General features: G+C 37.1%; 1 protein-coding gene across 2 annotated transcripts; it reads right to left on the bottom strand.

The window, feature by feature from the left end:
• Window positions 1-3,484: 3,484 nt before the first annotated feature.
• dnaja3b (DnaJ heat shock protein family (Hsp40) member A3b) lies at window positions 3,485-9,815 on the bottom strand. 2 transcript variants are annotated; one of them, XM_082139863.1, is made up of 12 exons: window positions 9,596-9,815; window positions 8,676-8,809; window positions 8,511-8,594; window positions 6,423-6,623; window positions 6,184-6,336; window positions 5,955-6,102; window positions 5,806-5,870; window positions 4,527-4,655; window positions 4,336-4,451; window positions 4,157-4,254; window positions 3,896-4,047; window positions 3,485-3,680 (listed from the first exon to the last, which is right to left on the bottom strand). In XM_082139863.1, the coding sequence occupies exons 1-11, from the start codon at window positions 9,795-9,797 to the stop codon at window positions 3,941-3,943; spliced, it is 1,437 nt and encodes a 478-aa protein (XP_081995989.1). In that variant the 5' UTR covers window positions 9,798-9,815; the 3' UTR covers window positions 3,485-3,680; window positions 3,896-3,940. The 2 variants fall into 2 exon arrangements, with proteins under 2 accessions (XP_081995989.1, XP_081995990.1); XM_082139864.1 differs by lacking the exon at window positions 3,896-4,047 and having other exon boundaries at window positions 4,111-4,254.
• Window positions 9,816-16,733: the final 6,918 nt, after the last annotated feature.

Genomic DNA, 16,733 nt, shown 5'->3' with positions numbered 1-16,733 from the left:
ACCGGAAGAAGCGGAATGCGCCTAAGGCATAATTAAAGCTCCACTGCTCTCGAGCCACATGTCACGCTCGTCTCTCATTAGCAATCGCTCCAGCGGCTTGTTCCACTCCAGCGGCTTTCGTAACGTTAATAAATCTTTAATACATTACCGGTCATCCATGAATATGATTTCTGCCCAAGTTCCGTTGCATTCTCCACCGGCTGTAGAGGTGAAGACAACAAGTCCCATGATTTAGCGAATTCAAGGCATCAAGTTATACCTTTGTTTTGAATAAGCGACCTCTAGTGGCGAAGATTACATAGTGTGCCTTTAAACCATTTAATCTAATAAAATAAAAATGTTAAGAATGCAAAAGTGTCCAAGTACTTTACTTTTACTTACAAGGGCCACTGTACTTCTTTAATATGCTTATAAGCTTTACTTCTTGATGGTTTGAGGTTTGAATTTTGTCTTGGGTCTGGAAATTTTTTTTACTACCACTACCACACCCCCCCATGGTCTGTCAGTGGGAATAGTGGCAATCTAGTAATTTGTTGCCTTGATCAGAGCTTTGCAGTTCCTGTGGAAAGCCTGCCATTAAGCAGGGGAGAGATATATATCAGTGCAGAGAAGTGTGTGTACAGAGAGCAGTGCTACACAGGGCGCTGGCCCAGGAAGAACCACTCTATTGCCCTCCACCCACTTCACATTACACACACACACACACACACACACATTAAAAGTAATCAGAGCTCACTACTGTACTTTATGTTCCTCAGTCAGCCACACAAAGGAGCCCTTTTCCCCTTTACTGCCCTACCAGAAGAGAGCCGCCAACCACAGTCTGAACGTCCACTTCAATACGTTTTTCCATCTCAATGGAAGCACCTCAAACTATCAAATACCCAACCAGAAACTGCATGAAGTGAAAAGGTTTGAACATTATGTGGTAACATTTTACTGGAAACCTGCATAATGCATTTGATGAAGAACTTGCTTCTTGATTGTTAAAAAAAAAGTATTTTCTGTTAGTACGCTCAACATGGGCAAATTTGATGCTGCCATGTGAACTGAGTCAGTGAAACAATGCTCATTTTTCATCCTGTCTATTAATTTACCCCCCCCCCCCCCCCCCCAAAAAAAGCAATTAATTGATAAAAATGACTAAAATCCAGCTTTTCTAATTCCAGCTTTTCTAAGCTGGTTTTAATTAATTCATTAATTAATTAAAGATATTTTGGAAAGCATTAATTAAAAAAAAAATGTCAGGGTGATACAACTGTCCTGATATATCTTAATGAAAAAAAAAGTAAAAAAAGAAAAGAAAATTGAAAATAAAAATAAATGTTTGACATAATAGTAATAGTATGTATTAGAAGAAAAAAAAAAAACAATGCAGCAGTTTTGTTAAAATACATTTTTCTAATTATATAAAATGATATTATAGTTAAACTTTTCTTTATATAATTTAACCATTTTATGTCATGGCAGTGTTTGAAAGGTTATGAAGTATCAAAAATATTCTTAATGATATGTAAATGAATTCATGGTATTTTTTTTATTTTAAGCTTTCTTTAAAAATATATTGAAAAAAATAATTGTGTACTTTCACATGTATTAATAAATGTTGTTAAAATGTTATTTAAAAATATATTTATTTTTTACACAATTTTTAGTCATGAAAATTGAAACTTCTACACTCAACTGAACTGACCATAAAGAGCATTTTAAGGGATCATGAACAGTAATTTACTGCATTACTAATTATATTGTTTGCTCATATTTCTCTCTATGGACTTCACCCTTTTTTGACCCGTCTATGTAATCCTACAGCTCCTGAGGCGTATACAAACAGCAGCGTGTAAGTGTATTTAAACCATTTTGTCTGTGCTAGAATGTCTGTGCAGAGAATGACCTACATACTACAACCTACAGGTTTATACATTACCCATTCATTCAGTATAGCTGCCTATTGACTTAAGAATTTAAGGGTTTTGCTTTAAGGTCAGTTAGCCTAGTGTGCCGTACATTATTTACTTTTGTAGTTCACATTTCTTCGGCTTTGTAAAGACAGTGTGACGAGTGATACTTTGAGTATCCAAGGAGCAGCAGAGAACAAACACAACTACGGATTGACATTCCTCCATACGCAGTCTCTTTCTGGGCTTCCTCTGGGCAAAGCTACTGTGTATTGGAGTGTCAGTTGGGTATGTGGAGCCAGTGTCTGTACTTACGAGTCCCTGTACATTGACGTTGCTGTGATGGTCCTGCTGTTTTGGAGACCAGATTGACTTGCATTTATACAACTCCAGATTCCACTTACTCCTCATCCTCAAAATCCAGGGACTGTCTCCCAGTCAAAAGAACAAATCATGGGTTGACGCCAATACGGTTCAAAGTCACTTATGAGGTCACTAGCTACATTTTCTAGTTTTGTTTGTCCAGACTGTGCAGATTTTATAAGGATAGTTTTTTATAGACAGATAAGCCCAGAAGATACACTGAAGTCTCCATATTGTTATTATTGTTCACAATGCGCTCAAGTAGAAGCCACAAGTGACACGCCGAATAACAAAAACATGGAGGAAATCAACATCCATGAAAGCACTGGAGATTCTGACTCTTAATAGGGACAGACTGAGATATTAATGCAGAACAGAACTAGTAAGACACCTCACTAGGGGATTTAAGTTTAATGTCACATATGATGTTTCAGTGCTTAACTAATTTTTACATTTATACGGATACTTTCCCGTTCACACGCCTCTCAGAAATGCAGTCTTTAATTATCAAAGCAAGGCCTCCACCTAGTGGAGAGGAAAGACGGTACCAATGAGAGCGCTTAATTGTTTCACGGTTAAAATGAGGTAAAAAGTATTTTGTGCATTTTTAATATGTATGCCAAAGCCTTTTTGAACAAAATTACGTTTTTTTTTTTTTTTTTTTGTAATGTACATTGCTAGGGAGAGATATACTGTCAGTACTTACGAAGCATCGTCTGATATTGATCCTGTCAGAGAGAACTCGACCAGCTCATCTTTTTGGCGCCAATTATTTTTCGATTTTTTTCCAAACGAATAAATAATTTTCTTTGAGTAATAGATTGCTTTTTCAGCGAAATTTATTTCAACAAAATATTCTGATTAAATAAATAGTAATTTTAGGAGACATCCGTAATATTCTGTTTACAGAGTAAAATGTATTCAACTGAGAAGTAAATATTCAAAGAATACAATTACATTTTTAATGTAGTCACAGCTGCTGTGACCAGCCAAGAAATGCTCTTCAGTCTCAACTATTTTAACAATAAAATATAGCCTTTCATACCTTATTAGTGTTAACTGTATTACTTCATTTTATTACAGTTCTGTTTGTTAGTGAATAACAAAACAGATTTCTTGTGAATTAATTTATTCAGACAGTCCCCTTAAAAAAACAACACCACACACACCAAACAGCACACATTAAACACAGAGACATATGTCATGGTCAGGCTGAGAATTGGTGGTTATGCTTTTTTGTTTCATCTTTAATTTCAAAGAATCTGAAATTGCCTCTTCTGTAATTAATTTGTATGAGCAAATGTGACACGACGAGTGATTAGAGATGTCCTCTACTGGGTAAAAGCGCTTCATTCTTGTGCTCCTTTCACACTTCTTGTCTTTGGCCTTCAAGTAGAATAGAAATATGAGATTGTTTACCTGAATGAAAAAAAAAAAGAAAAGAAAAATTTGCACTGGTAATAATCATTGTTAACTTGACTGAGGCATCAACCATTGTGATGGTTTAAAAGACACTGACTGAAAATTAAAATGTTCATCTATTCTAAAAACTAGTAAGACACTGTTTATGTTTTAATGGCCCACTTTTGGACTCTATAGTGGCTTTAAATATCGAATATACTGCTCATACACACCAAATCTACACTAAAACATCACAAGACTGCTTCCTTCCATGATCTTCAGGTAAACATCTTCTTCAGTTTAGAGAAAAATCCCCCTTCCTCTTTCTCTGGCTCTTCCTCTCTGCTCTGCCCTGATTCTGAGGTCTGTCCGGCTTGAGAACTACCTGAATAAACACACAAACATTTATCAAAAAAGCTAAAGTTTGAGGTAAGCGTAGGTAGATTACTTTGCATTCTTCTTGTCTGTGTGTATGGAGGTGTTTGTTGATCTACCGGTGGCTGGTCTGGTTACTCCAGTAACAACTCCCTCCACATCCACCTCATCCTCTGCATAACTTAAAAGCAACGTTCTCTGCTTATGTGTCAGTTTCCTGTAGATGATCCATGAGATTTATTAGACAAACACAAACTGGAAGTTCATATAGGCGTGTGTGTCTGTGAAAGTCTCTTACTTAGGAATTTTGATTTTGATATATACATAATGGTCTCCATAGCCAAAGCTATTCAAGCGTGGGATGCCTTTTCCAGCCAGTTTGATCTTATGGTCTGTTTGAATGCCTGGAGGAATCTGCAAGAAACACATTTCCTCTTTTAGTCATAAAATACGGTGTCGAATTCCACTGGGTGTTTTTTATTTTCTAACCGCAATGTCGATGGAGCTGTACAGGCCCTGAGCTCTGGCTGTTCCCCCTAGAATCGCCTGCGCTACTGAAATCATCACATCAGAGTGGATATCGGCCCCATCACGACGAAACACTGGACTCCTCTGGACCTGCAACACAGGAAGTGAGATACACACACTTGAAAATTGCTTGGAATAAAATGAGAGAGAAAACGGTTGAACAACGGTTACAAAAATGATAGTAAATGTAAAATAACAGTAGAAAAAACTAAAATATATAAAGTATAAAATGAAATAAAACACTAGTTTAAATTAAAACAATAAGTGTAGAATTAAATAAAAATATAAGATAATAATTGCAGCTTGAAATTAACAATTAACAAATTAAATAAACAATGTTTTCTTCATAAATTAGAGTTACTAAAAGAGAAATAACAGTAGAGAATGTAAATTAAACAAATAGTGTGAAATTAAACAAAACAAAAATCAATGCAAGTAAAAATAATTGTAAAATCAAATAATAAATTACAGATATAGTTTTGCAGATTAAGCTAATTGAATAAATAGGAATCATTTATGAAGATGACATTAAAAGGAGTTTCTAAAAGGGATAGTAAAGGTACATAAATGTATATAATAGTAGACATAAGGAAAATCTGTAATGAGACTAAATAGGTCAATAATTGTAAAAAAATTATCATATTCAGGCCCCAAAAAGTATATGAACACTTAAGATAAACTAAGAAAAACTGATATATAATCAAACACAAACAAAACATATATATTTTAATTATATCACAAGAAAAACATTTGAAAAAATAAGTTTGTTAGGTTTTAGATTCATAAAATGATACATAGTTCAAAATGAAAACAAATAGTATTTGGACACTTTGGACCGGGGCTTTTTCATTGGGTAATTATAGGAACTAGCCAACGCAACCCTACATCCCAAAGTACATATACTATCCATCCTCAATAGTCTGTAAGATTAGAAAAAGTGTCTCCCAAAGCATAGTATGTTGAAAAAGTATGCCAAAAGTCTCCAGATGGTCTGCTATTTCTGGTAGATTTTCAAAGTGTGGATCAGTGCTAACGGCTAATATTGGCCAAAACCCATTGGGCGATTCGGTTCAGAACTACAAACATGAATAAAAAGTGTTTAAAAAAACTTAGCGTGAATGTCGAGAAGTGCCTGGACTTCGGCGTCGGCCCATCTATCGCTGTTTTCCATGTTCATAGAGTAAATATATAGGCTATAGACTGTATTTACACGGCTTTTTGTGAATGCCATTCAACTCACCTTGAACGTGATATAAATGTATTTCTTCCCGACCGGCACCTTAACCGTCTGTCCGTCTTCTATACCTAAAACACATCCACAATAGACAGTCAGTACCTCATACGTTCACCACAGTTCGTTCTGTACACCTACTGTACAATGCAGCACACCTGCAGGCACAGGAACCATGACGGTCTGTTTCTGTTTGGTTTGTCCAGTTGCCCGACACAAAACGCAAGGGGTGATGATGATAGAGCCCCGCCCACCACACCGCCTACACGTTGAGCGCATCATAAACGGGCCCGTGCTAATAGACTCCTGCACAAAAGAGTAAATTATTCAAAAAAAATGTAAGGAAAATAAATATGGTTGCTAATACGGTTTCTATAGCGTCCTCACCATGCCTGTGCCATTGCAATAGTGACAATGTGTAACTTTAGTTCCCGGCTCATGACCTTTTCCGTCACAGCGTGGACAGGCGTCATCTATGTTGACCGTTATCTCCTTATTCACGCCCTTGGCAGCCTGCGTGAACGTCAGCTCCATCACAAACTATGGAGAGAGAGAGAGAGAGAGGGTTCAGGTGGTGGGAATTTAAAGAGGAACACAAATGAGGGACAGTCATCACTGTGTCTCACTTCAGGTGCCTGATCAAACATGGAGTTGACGTCTCCGAAGCCACGCCCCCCCGTAAACTCTCCAAAGATCTTCCTGAACAGCTCTTCTGGGTCCACAGTGGCCCCGCCTCTCCAGTACTGCTGCTGTCCCGCCCCACTCGCGCTGGGCCCGGCGGAACCGTACGTGTCATACTGCTTCCTCTTCAGCTCATCACTGAGGGTCTATACACACAAAACGGCAAAAACACCTAATTAAAGATCCTGATGAATAAAAAAAAAGGGTCATAATTGTATATATTTCACCCCCAATTTATATATATATATATATATATATATATATATATATATATATAGTACAGGCCAAAAGTTTGGACACATAACTATTTTTAATGTTTTTTTACACATTAACTTCTAAACTTCTTTTAGAAAAAGCAGTTTCTTCTGCTCATCAAGCCTGCATTTATTTGATCAAAAATACAGAAAAAAAAAATGTAATATTGTGATATATTATTACAATTTAAAATAATTGGTTTTCAATTTATTATACTTTAAATGATCATTTATTTCTGTGATGCAAAGCTGAATTTTCAGGATCATTACTCCAGTCTATCACATGATCCTTTAGAGATCATTCTAATATGATGATTCATTATCAAAGTTGGAAACAGTTCTGCTGCTTAATATTTTTTCATAACCTGTGATACTTTTTTAGGATACTTTGATGAAGAAAAAGTAAAAAAAAAAAAAAGTTTTAAAAATAGAAATCTTTTGTAACAACAATATACACTACTGGTCAGTCATTTGGGGTCAGTAATTTTTTTTCTTTCTTTTTTTGAAATAAATCAATACTTTTATTCAGCAAGGATGTGTTAAATTGATAAAAAGTGATAGTAAAGAAGATTTATATTATTAGAAAATATTTTTTTTTATTTGGAATAAATGCAGTTCTTTTTAACCTTTTATTCATCAAATATATTAGGCAGCAGAACTGTTTCCAACACTCATAATAAATCAGAATATTAGAATGATTTCTAAAGGATCACGTGATAGACTGGATGTCACATGTGACACTGAAGACTGGAGTAATCATCCTGAAAATTCAGCTTTGCATCACAGAAAAAAAATGATAATTTAAAGTATAATAAATTGAAAAACAATTATTTTAAATTGTAATAATATATCACAATATTACATTTTTTTCTGTATTTTTGATCAAATAAATGCAGGCTTGATGAGCAGAAGAAACTTCTTTCCAAAACATTAAAAATAGTAATGTGTCCAAACTTTTGGCCTGTACTGTACTGATATATATATATATATATATATATACACACATACATACACACACACACAACATTTTGAAATACATTTAATTTTTTAAACATGATATGCATCAAAGAATCCTGAAAAAATGTATCAAGGTTTTTGACAATATTAAGCAGCTCAACTGTTTTCAATATTGATAAAAATAATAAATGTTTCTTGAGCAGCAAATCATCATATTAGAATGATTTCTGAAGGATCATGTGACACTGAAGACTGGAGTAATAATGATAAATTCAGCTTTGCAGCACAGGAATCATTTTTATTTTAAAATATATGTTCAAAATTGAAAACAGTCATTTTAAATTGCAATATTACATTTACAATATATCGGGTTTTTGGTGTATTCTTGATCAAATAAATGCAGCCTTGATGATCATTAAGAGGCATCTTTCAAAAACATTACAAAATCATACCCATCTAAAACTTTTGAATGATAATGTAAACATTGACTATAAAGATATATATATAGTATTACCTTACGCATAAAGCCTATGTAAAATCATTTTTATATTAATATTTTACTTAATATTTAGATTATATTTTTACATGTGGGTGGAGGGAATGTGCTTAATAATTGTCATTAAACACTGTCACAATGGAAAAAAATGATGGTACTAAAAATAGGGGGGGGGGGGGGGGGGGGGGGGGTTTATGCAAAAAATAATTTTGTATTTTTCCTATCAATTTTGGTGTAAAATATAGCCCAAACAGGCTTCAATTTCACCCAAATAATAATGTAATGCAAGACATTTACAGGAAAAATAAACATTACACTTTCCTCACCTCATAGGCTTCTGCCAGCTTGGCGAACTTTTCTTTAGCTTCAGGGTCATCTGGGTTGGTGTCTGGATGGTATTTCTTGGCCAACTGAGTGAAAATACCCATGTTAAACCCCCATGTGAACTATCCTTCAAAAATATGAATCTATTGTCATATGGGTTGTCAAACCTGGTAGTAGGATTTCTTAATGTCTTTCTGGGTGGCAGTCCGAGGAACCCCCAAAACGTCATAGAAATCCTGCTGATGGCACGCAGAAGTGGTGTGGAAGAAATGAGAGCTGAATACACTGCGACTCCTCCACTCTGAAGAACACAAACACAGACTCAACAATAATATAAGACCAATTATTTATTTTATGAATGAGATAAAAAAGAAATTTCCACCACTTTATAGAAAAAAATATAAAAACCTCTTTCATTGGTTTTTGCAATGTAGGGAGTAATGAAATGTCAGCCAGTGGGGATTTCTCAGCCGTTCTTTCTGCAGTTTACATAACCACGCCAGTAGGTGGCGACACGTGTATTATGAGTGAATCATTGAATCATTCACTACTCGTATGCGGTTCCGAATTCAGCGACTAAAGCACTCAGGGACAAATCTTCTCCTTATGATCGAATCCTTCACTCACCAAAAACACTAATTCTGCTGTATGCTGCTCGGAAACACGCAAACTTTTGTTTATCCAGCCATGAGTTTGTTTGGAAATAATTTATTTGGTGGTGCAAAAACAGACAAAGTAAGTGGACATAGAAAGTGGTTCTATTTCTACCTAAAATGTAACAACTTTTTGTTTAACAACTGTTGTCTATAATATCACACATTCAATCTTAAATCCAAGATACCACACTTTAACGTTAGTGACAATCACTATTATTGTAACAATGATAAAAAAAATATAATTATATTGTCACTTTACTCATATTGGCAATTATGTCAGTAAGTTGCATCATTTCTTTTAACTTCTCTAATACTACACATAAATGGACAAATACGTCCACAAAAGTGTGATATGTTGTTAGACCTGATATATTTATTCAAAATAAGCTTGTTCCACTAACGCAACAACTTTGATCACATAACCAGCTCACCTGGTACCCCCTTCAATGTCACACATCCTCTGCGCCTCCAGCAGCTTAAATTACCCCCCGTCACATGACTACGCGTCCAACATATGCTCAAAGCCGCGATGTCTCTGTGTCTAGAGGACTTTAAAAGTGCATAGGTGCTGCGAAGTCCAGGTAAACCGCCTGACAGCCAACGTGTAGTACAGCTAGCACTGGAGGCTGCCATGTTTACATCGCTCTATGGGCCGGCTGTGTACTGCGCATGCGCGTGGTGTTTCATTTAAAAGTGCTGTGCGGCTCTTCACCACTAGATGGAGCGGTGTGAACACAGTTTGGGGAGATGAACACGACTGGTTTCATGTTTTGTGTACAAGAGCTTTTTTATATGCAATTTGATAGCAGTGGTGTATACGATAGGTAATACAAGCTATTTCTATAAGTTAACTTTATATTAACTCTTTAAAGCCTACTGTATCATAATATTATTTGATATGCAATTTTCTAAGGCGTCTAAATGATCAACGTGATCAGTAACCTTGGTGAAAAACCCGTCTTACACAATCTACTAATTACTTTCTGTCGTCTGATAGGTAGTTTATGCTTTTTTTTTTTTCAAGTAAAAGGCCTTTTAGACTAATTCTAAAAGTGGTACACGTGTCTTTTTATTGATCTTTACTGATACTGAACGTAAACAAAAGAATAGGCCTAACTTTTATATTGCGTTATTAATATTTCAAGCTGAACACTTACTGGACTGAAGCCACTAACGTTTACTTGATTATCCATACATCACTTATTAGAAAAGAAAATCATGTTAAAATGGTATCAAATATGATATCAGGCTTTTGAGGAACATTTATTCGTTCATCTCTCAATCGTCATTGTATTGCACTGCATTAAACTACAGGGCTTTTATCATAAAACTAAACATTAAATGTCATCTTACTAAGATAATTGGAAAATATAAGGTGCCACATGATATTTATGCATTTTATAAAAGTTGTCTGCTGTATAAACTACGGTAAGCATGTAATATATCCTGAGAATCTAAACTACTCATTTTTTTCCCATAGCAAAACTGGAGTCAAAACCAGAACCATGTCAAGGCCCCTTGAGGCCCAGATCCAGACCAAGACCATCTCAAGATCATCTTTACAGTAAAGTCTTTATTTTTTCCACATTTCTTTCCCACTGTACAGAAAGACTGCTGACATATAGCCCAGGGGACAGAGTCAGGAGTTGAAACGGGCATTTTAACAGACTTGAGGTTTCTTGAAGAGGGAAAATGATATTTTGAACAGTGTATACTATACTCATAAAACCCCACAATTTCCACAAGTCATAAGTGTGGTCTAACCCTGGCTCTGTTTAATACGGAGCAGTGTGGTGTTGCCGGCCTGTGGCGACTGGGGTTTGGACGCACTGAGACCCCCTGGTGATGATGTCATAACGACTGTGGCTGATGTCATGATGAGCCTGGTTGCTGGTTGAACGCAGAGGCTTGTGTGTGTGGTGAGTTTGACCGCTGCGCCTCTTATGCCACCTCCGCAGGCAGAAATACGCCCGTTTCTGTGTGAGAAAGGGCCATTTCATTTGAAATAGGGAATGGAGTGTCTTTGTTTGCTTATGTCATCTCTAGGAATCCCGAACGGGATGTATTTTACGTTTAAGTGTGGAAACTCCACTGAGATAATTGTCTATATTAAATGAATGAAGACATTCTTGAGTGGGCAGAGGTTCAGACCCAGGCATAGTTCATCTTTCTCTTTCAGCGTACAGTGAAAGTTAACAATCCCCAATCACCCTCAGTAAAACAAGCATGGCTAACATGTGTGTTGAATTAAGAAAGTCCCACTGCTCTACAGCTCTCAACTGCTTTCAATTGCGCTCTTTCACACACTCAATCTTTTGCTTACTGTTGCACACATGCTTGAGATAGACCTGGCAATGAATTGCTAACATTGCTAATGGCTAATCTAATAGCACACCCTTGTGAAGAAGAAGTGTGCTTAATTGTATATAATGTGCATTTATAGTGTACTAAAAAGTGATCCGTTGACTTAACTTAAAAAAAAGTGAGGAAACCTGTTGCCTTAAAATTAAGTAAATAAACTTAAGTTATGTGGAATTGTCAAGTTCACATAACTTAATTTTTTCAGTTACGCATGTTTATTACTTAATAAATTTAAAGGTGCTCTAGGAGATCTGGGAAAATGCTAACTTTAGCCTGATAGCAGTTAAAGCGTACGTCCCACCCTCCCTGCAAATCACAGTCCAAAGCCACGCCTCCTGAAAGCATGAACGCGCACAGCCCAGAGGACCCGAGACAACGTTACTGCAATACATCATGTGTCATTCACCGGTGAGAAAACTTCACAGTACAGTTAGTATCACTACCATGCCAAATGTAAACAAATTCTTAAAAACAGAATTACATGCAGCAAGCTTTTGGTTTGTTTAGCTAGCAAAACTGGTCAGTGTAATAATATTTCTTGCATGACAGGGTTTCCACGATGAGAGTCTGATTGGCTCCGATGAAGATAGATAGATCGTAGATCCTTTGCCAGTGCCACTTGTCGGTTCAGAAGGAAAGTTAGGTTGTTGCTGCTTGCCTGCCATTCTCGCTCTGTCTGCACAGTGTACAGTACATGAATGCGCTGATGACTTATTGTGTCTGCGTGAACGCAGTGGTATGCAAACACACAGGGAACACATGCTATAGGACCGAACGCAACGATTGAACGAACATTTTATGGTCCTACGCCTTCCACAGACGACATATATTTATAAAAGTTCATTTAGACCGCTTAACAGAGTGATTGCTATCAGGATATGAGGAGACTTTCAACCAGCATAACAAAAAAAGTTTCTGCAGAGAATCACCTAAGGCACCTGCCTTTAAGGCAGCAGGTTTTTCTCACTTTTTCAAGTTAAGTCAACTGATCACTTTTTCAAGTTAAGTCAACTGATCACTTTTTACAAAATACTGTTCTGGCAGATAACAACGTTAATGAAATCAAAGGCCAGTTAAGGAACTTTACCCAGGAACGAGGGACTTGGTACTCTGTGTTTCAACCACAGTGACTAGGATCTAAATGAAGGGTAGAAAAATCCCCCTCAGAAAGTCCCTGCGGGGATGGGACTTGGGTGCTGAACATGCTGATTGGTTGAGTTCACGCAGCATTTTGATTGGTTGACTCCACGCAGCATTTTATTTCAGCCACCATTTTTAAAGGTCTGTTGCGGTGCGTGCAGTAAGAGGTGTTTGCTATTCGAATCAACAATGGAGTTTAAAAAATACAACCAATGGACCGACGACGAGGTTCAGGCTTTATTAAGCTTATATGCAGAGGACGAAATTCTGCGGGAATGGGAAAGTCGTGCGCAGTCCTACGTCCTATTTGCCTAATCTTCATGACTTAAGAAAAAAGTTCCTGGGACAAATTGTTACGAGTAATTTCGATGGAAATGCGGCTTTAAGTGCACTTTTAAAAACTTTAAATTATATCATTATGGTTTAATAACCTTTTCGTGTTGACTGACATACTAAAGCACATGTAAAGTACATGATCATAATTTTAACTGTGGTGTAGTATTTCATATTACATTTAAAGTGAATATATTTTTAATGTACTAAATTGCAACTTCATCATTAGAAATATGTAATATGTTTAATAAATGACATACAACGTTCAAATAGTATATTTTTGTTTAATGCTTTTCACTACATTCGGCAGTACGCTTTAACCATATTTCAATGACATTAGAAGTATGAAATTATATATAAAGATGTACTAAGTGGAACAAAAAGCACTATAATACATTTTCACTAATTTAATTTAATTTCAATTAACATGCAAATAAGTGTCTAGAAATATTACATTCAGTTTACACTTTAGTATATTCTTTTAAAGTACTGTATATTATTTCCATATTAAGTGCTCTTTTAAAAAGTAGCCTATGCTAAAGTGTGCTGCTTTTTCACCAGGGTAAACTAGTTTACACTTTTCTAATGAAAGTGTCAGTGTTGGCTTTGGTTTCTAGGGGTTTGCAATGGTGTTTTGGATACTGGTCTCTGTGGCTATTAATTTCGGGTCCCTCCTTAAAGGGATACTTCACCGTTTTTTCATATTAAACTATGTTATTCCCTTAACTAAAACGAGTTGATACATACCTCTCTCGTCTCAGTGCGTGCACTAAATCGCTCTGTCTTGCGGCGAAACTTTGTTAGCACTTAGCTTAGTCCAGTTCATTCAATATGGGCCAAGCAGAGAAGCTACCAAACATCTCCACGTTTTCCCTATTTAAATACAGTTACTCGCTTAGTGTAACTCGACCTAGGACGGTGACACAAAACAAAACGTTGCGCTTTTCTAAGCGTGTAAAATGGATAACTATATTGTATGGCGGAATACCATAGCAAGTGCTTGGAAGCACTTCGACTTCGGCGCAGTAATATCTTCACTAGAGGGAGCGGGGGCCGGTGAGAGGATTTTTCACGAGTGAAGATATTACTGCGCCGAAGTCGAAGTGCTTCCAAGCACTTGCTATGGTATTCCGCCATACAATATAGTTATCCATTTTACACGCTTAGAAAAGCGCAATGTTTTGTTTTGTGTCACCGTCCTAGGTCGAGTTACACTACGCGAGTAACTGTATTTAAATAGGGAAAACGTGGAGGTGTTTGGTAGCTTCTCTGCTTGGCCCATATTGAATGAACTGGACTAAGCTAAGTGCTAACAAAGTTTCGCCGCAAGACAGCGATTTAGTGCACGCATTGAGACGAGAGAGGTATGTATCAACTCGTCTTAGTTAAGGGAATAACATAGTTTAATATGAAAAAACGGTGAAGTAACCCTTTAAGATTCTTTCATCGGTTTCATCATCCACTTAGTCTGAGTGTTAATAGAAAAGTCTGAAAAGTAATAGAAAATAGCAAGTAATCTCCTCCTCAAGCTGCACAGTTTAAAATATAATTTATGTCTGTTGGACAAATAGTGTGGGATATGTTATGTGCCAAAATTGGTGATGTAGTTAGGAGTTTGTTCAATTCTCTAACTTGCGTATGAAGACTAGTACTGCTCAATGTTTTGAGTGCAAATATACAATGTGCCCAACCTTATCTAAAAATGTCCTTCAGCTAAAATATATGATTTATTTGTGGAGCAGGACCGATTGACAGTTTGCTCTGATCAGAAGCTGGTGTGGTAAAGCTGTCACAAAGGAACTTTATTGCGGTAATTGTGTTTCTCCAGCAAGCTTGAGTCATTCAGTGGGAACCGAGTGGAGGTTATGACCCTTCATTAAAATGAGCCCCAAAAACTCATTAAAGACCAAGGCAAGATGTTCTTTCACATGATTAAATGCTTATTCCTCAAACATTTTGCTTTATTAAATGTGTTTAAAGCTGAATGATTGTTTGCTGTGTGTGTATGTGTGAACTGTTGTACCCACAGTGTATATATGGTTTGGGGGAGGTTGTTATGTTTGACCCATGTTAGTTAGGAAGCATCTGGTGTTGCCATAGTGCCATTTTTCTGGCTAAGAACTGCCTACTTCGACAGGAAGAGACCTTTGAACTGACATTTAAGCGACCAACCACAGTTTGTTTGGTTTTGATGTGCTGTGTTTATCTGAACTAGTTGATACCACAAAATTAGACTCATTCAAAGTGCGTTAAAACCAACGCACTGCCATCATAACTGATCATAACTGCCGTGAGTGAGCAGTGCTTACGCCATGAGTGGTTGAGAAGAAAAGAATCAGAAAGGAAAAAAGAGGGATGCAGTGTGGTCACGGAGAAATGAAGGATGAGAGATGCAATCCCAGAGAAGTCACAAATGATAGACAACACAGCAGGATAACCGTAATCACAGAGTACGACACCAGCCTCTCAGCGTCCATAAAATGGGATTTTCGCAGGCCAAATAACTACAATCTTGTGGCATGTGTGTGAATCTGTTTCCCATTACTCCCATTTCCCCTCATTCCCAGTTCCAATACTCTTATTGGCTCTGATCACTGCCACATGCGGGTCGAGGGGCAGAGCGAGGAGGGATCAAAGTTCGGAGGTCAGAGGGATGTTGCTCGTTTTCAAGAATTAACTGTAATTCACCATTAGATTACAGACCTATTACGTAGATTATGTCCTTTCTAACCAAGGCCACACATCACCTCTGCTTTAAACAGAGGGATAGAGTTACTGAGCATGTGTTTATGTGGTGCAGGAACACATAAATCCACGCACCAACCTGATCTAGGGTTGATTTGTGTTAGCGTGTTCAGTATGGGAGGGTTGAAGTCTTTAGAATGAGTAGAATAACATGAAGAAAGTATTATGAGACTGAGCGGAGAGCAAGTGTTTTATAATCCTGGAGCGCCACCAACATTGCACATGTTGGACGTGTCTCTTATTTGGCACAGCCACTTTCGTTCATGAGCATGTGTTGAATCAGGTGTGCTAGGCAAGGGAGGCATTCAAAATGTGCTAGTCAGGGTTTCTCCAGGACCAATATTGGACTCTAAACAAAAAAATGAAGGGGTCACACTATGGTTCAGTCTTCAGTAGGCCTTCCTTACCTCAGCTATCCACCTTACCATATTGATGACCTTGACATTGCCAAGTAGGACGTATTCCTGGATCAACATCCTTGGAACAACATTCCTAAAACCAAGGGTGTTCATTCCTGCTCTTGGAGATCTACCTTCCTGCTGAGTTTATGTTTGTAAATGAGCCCCAAAACCTTGATCATTTGGGAAAAGCAAGACTGTGCAGCCCAACTATGAAACAATCAAATTGAGAAAAATAAGGAAAGAACTAGGGTTATGATGTGGTCAAATTAGCGAACTTTTCTGGCCGAAAAAGTCAATTGGCTCGTGATGTATCAGAAGTCACTTTCAAACCAATCAGACAGAAAGTTGGTGAACACAGTAAATTCACTTGACTAATTTGAACTTGTTGCAAAATCTGCGTGAGGAAATCTTTCGAAATTCCAGATCGGACTGGATTTCGACTGAACAATGGTAAATGTCCTTTAGTCCCTCTGATTTCAGGGGTACTTTATGTTGATTTCAGGTGTTTATGATTGGGTTAAGGATTTTGTTATAGGAAAGTTGTGGACCACCAATAGATATTAGCAGGAACTAGGCAAGATCGTTGTGG

The sequence above is a fragment of the Leuciscus leuciscus genome, assembly GCF_965113295.1.
Source record: "Leuciscus leuciscus genome assembly, chromosome: 15".
In the NCBI taxonomy this organism is placed as follows: domain Eukaryota; kingdom Metazoa; phylum Chordata; class Actinopteri; order Cypriniformes; family Leuciscidae; genus Leuciscus; species Leuciscus leuciscus.
This window is presented reverse-complemented; position numbering and strand designations above follow the sequence as displayed.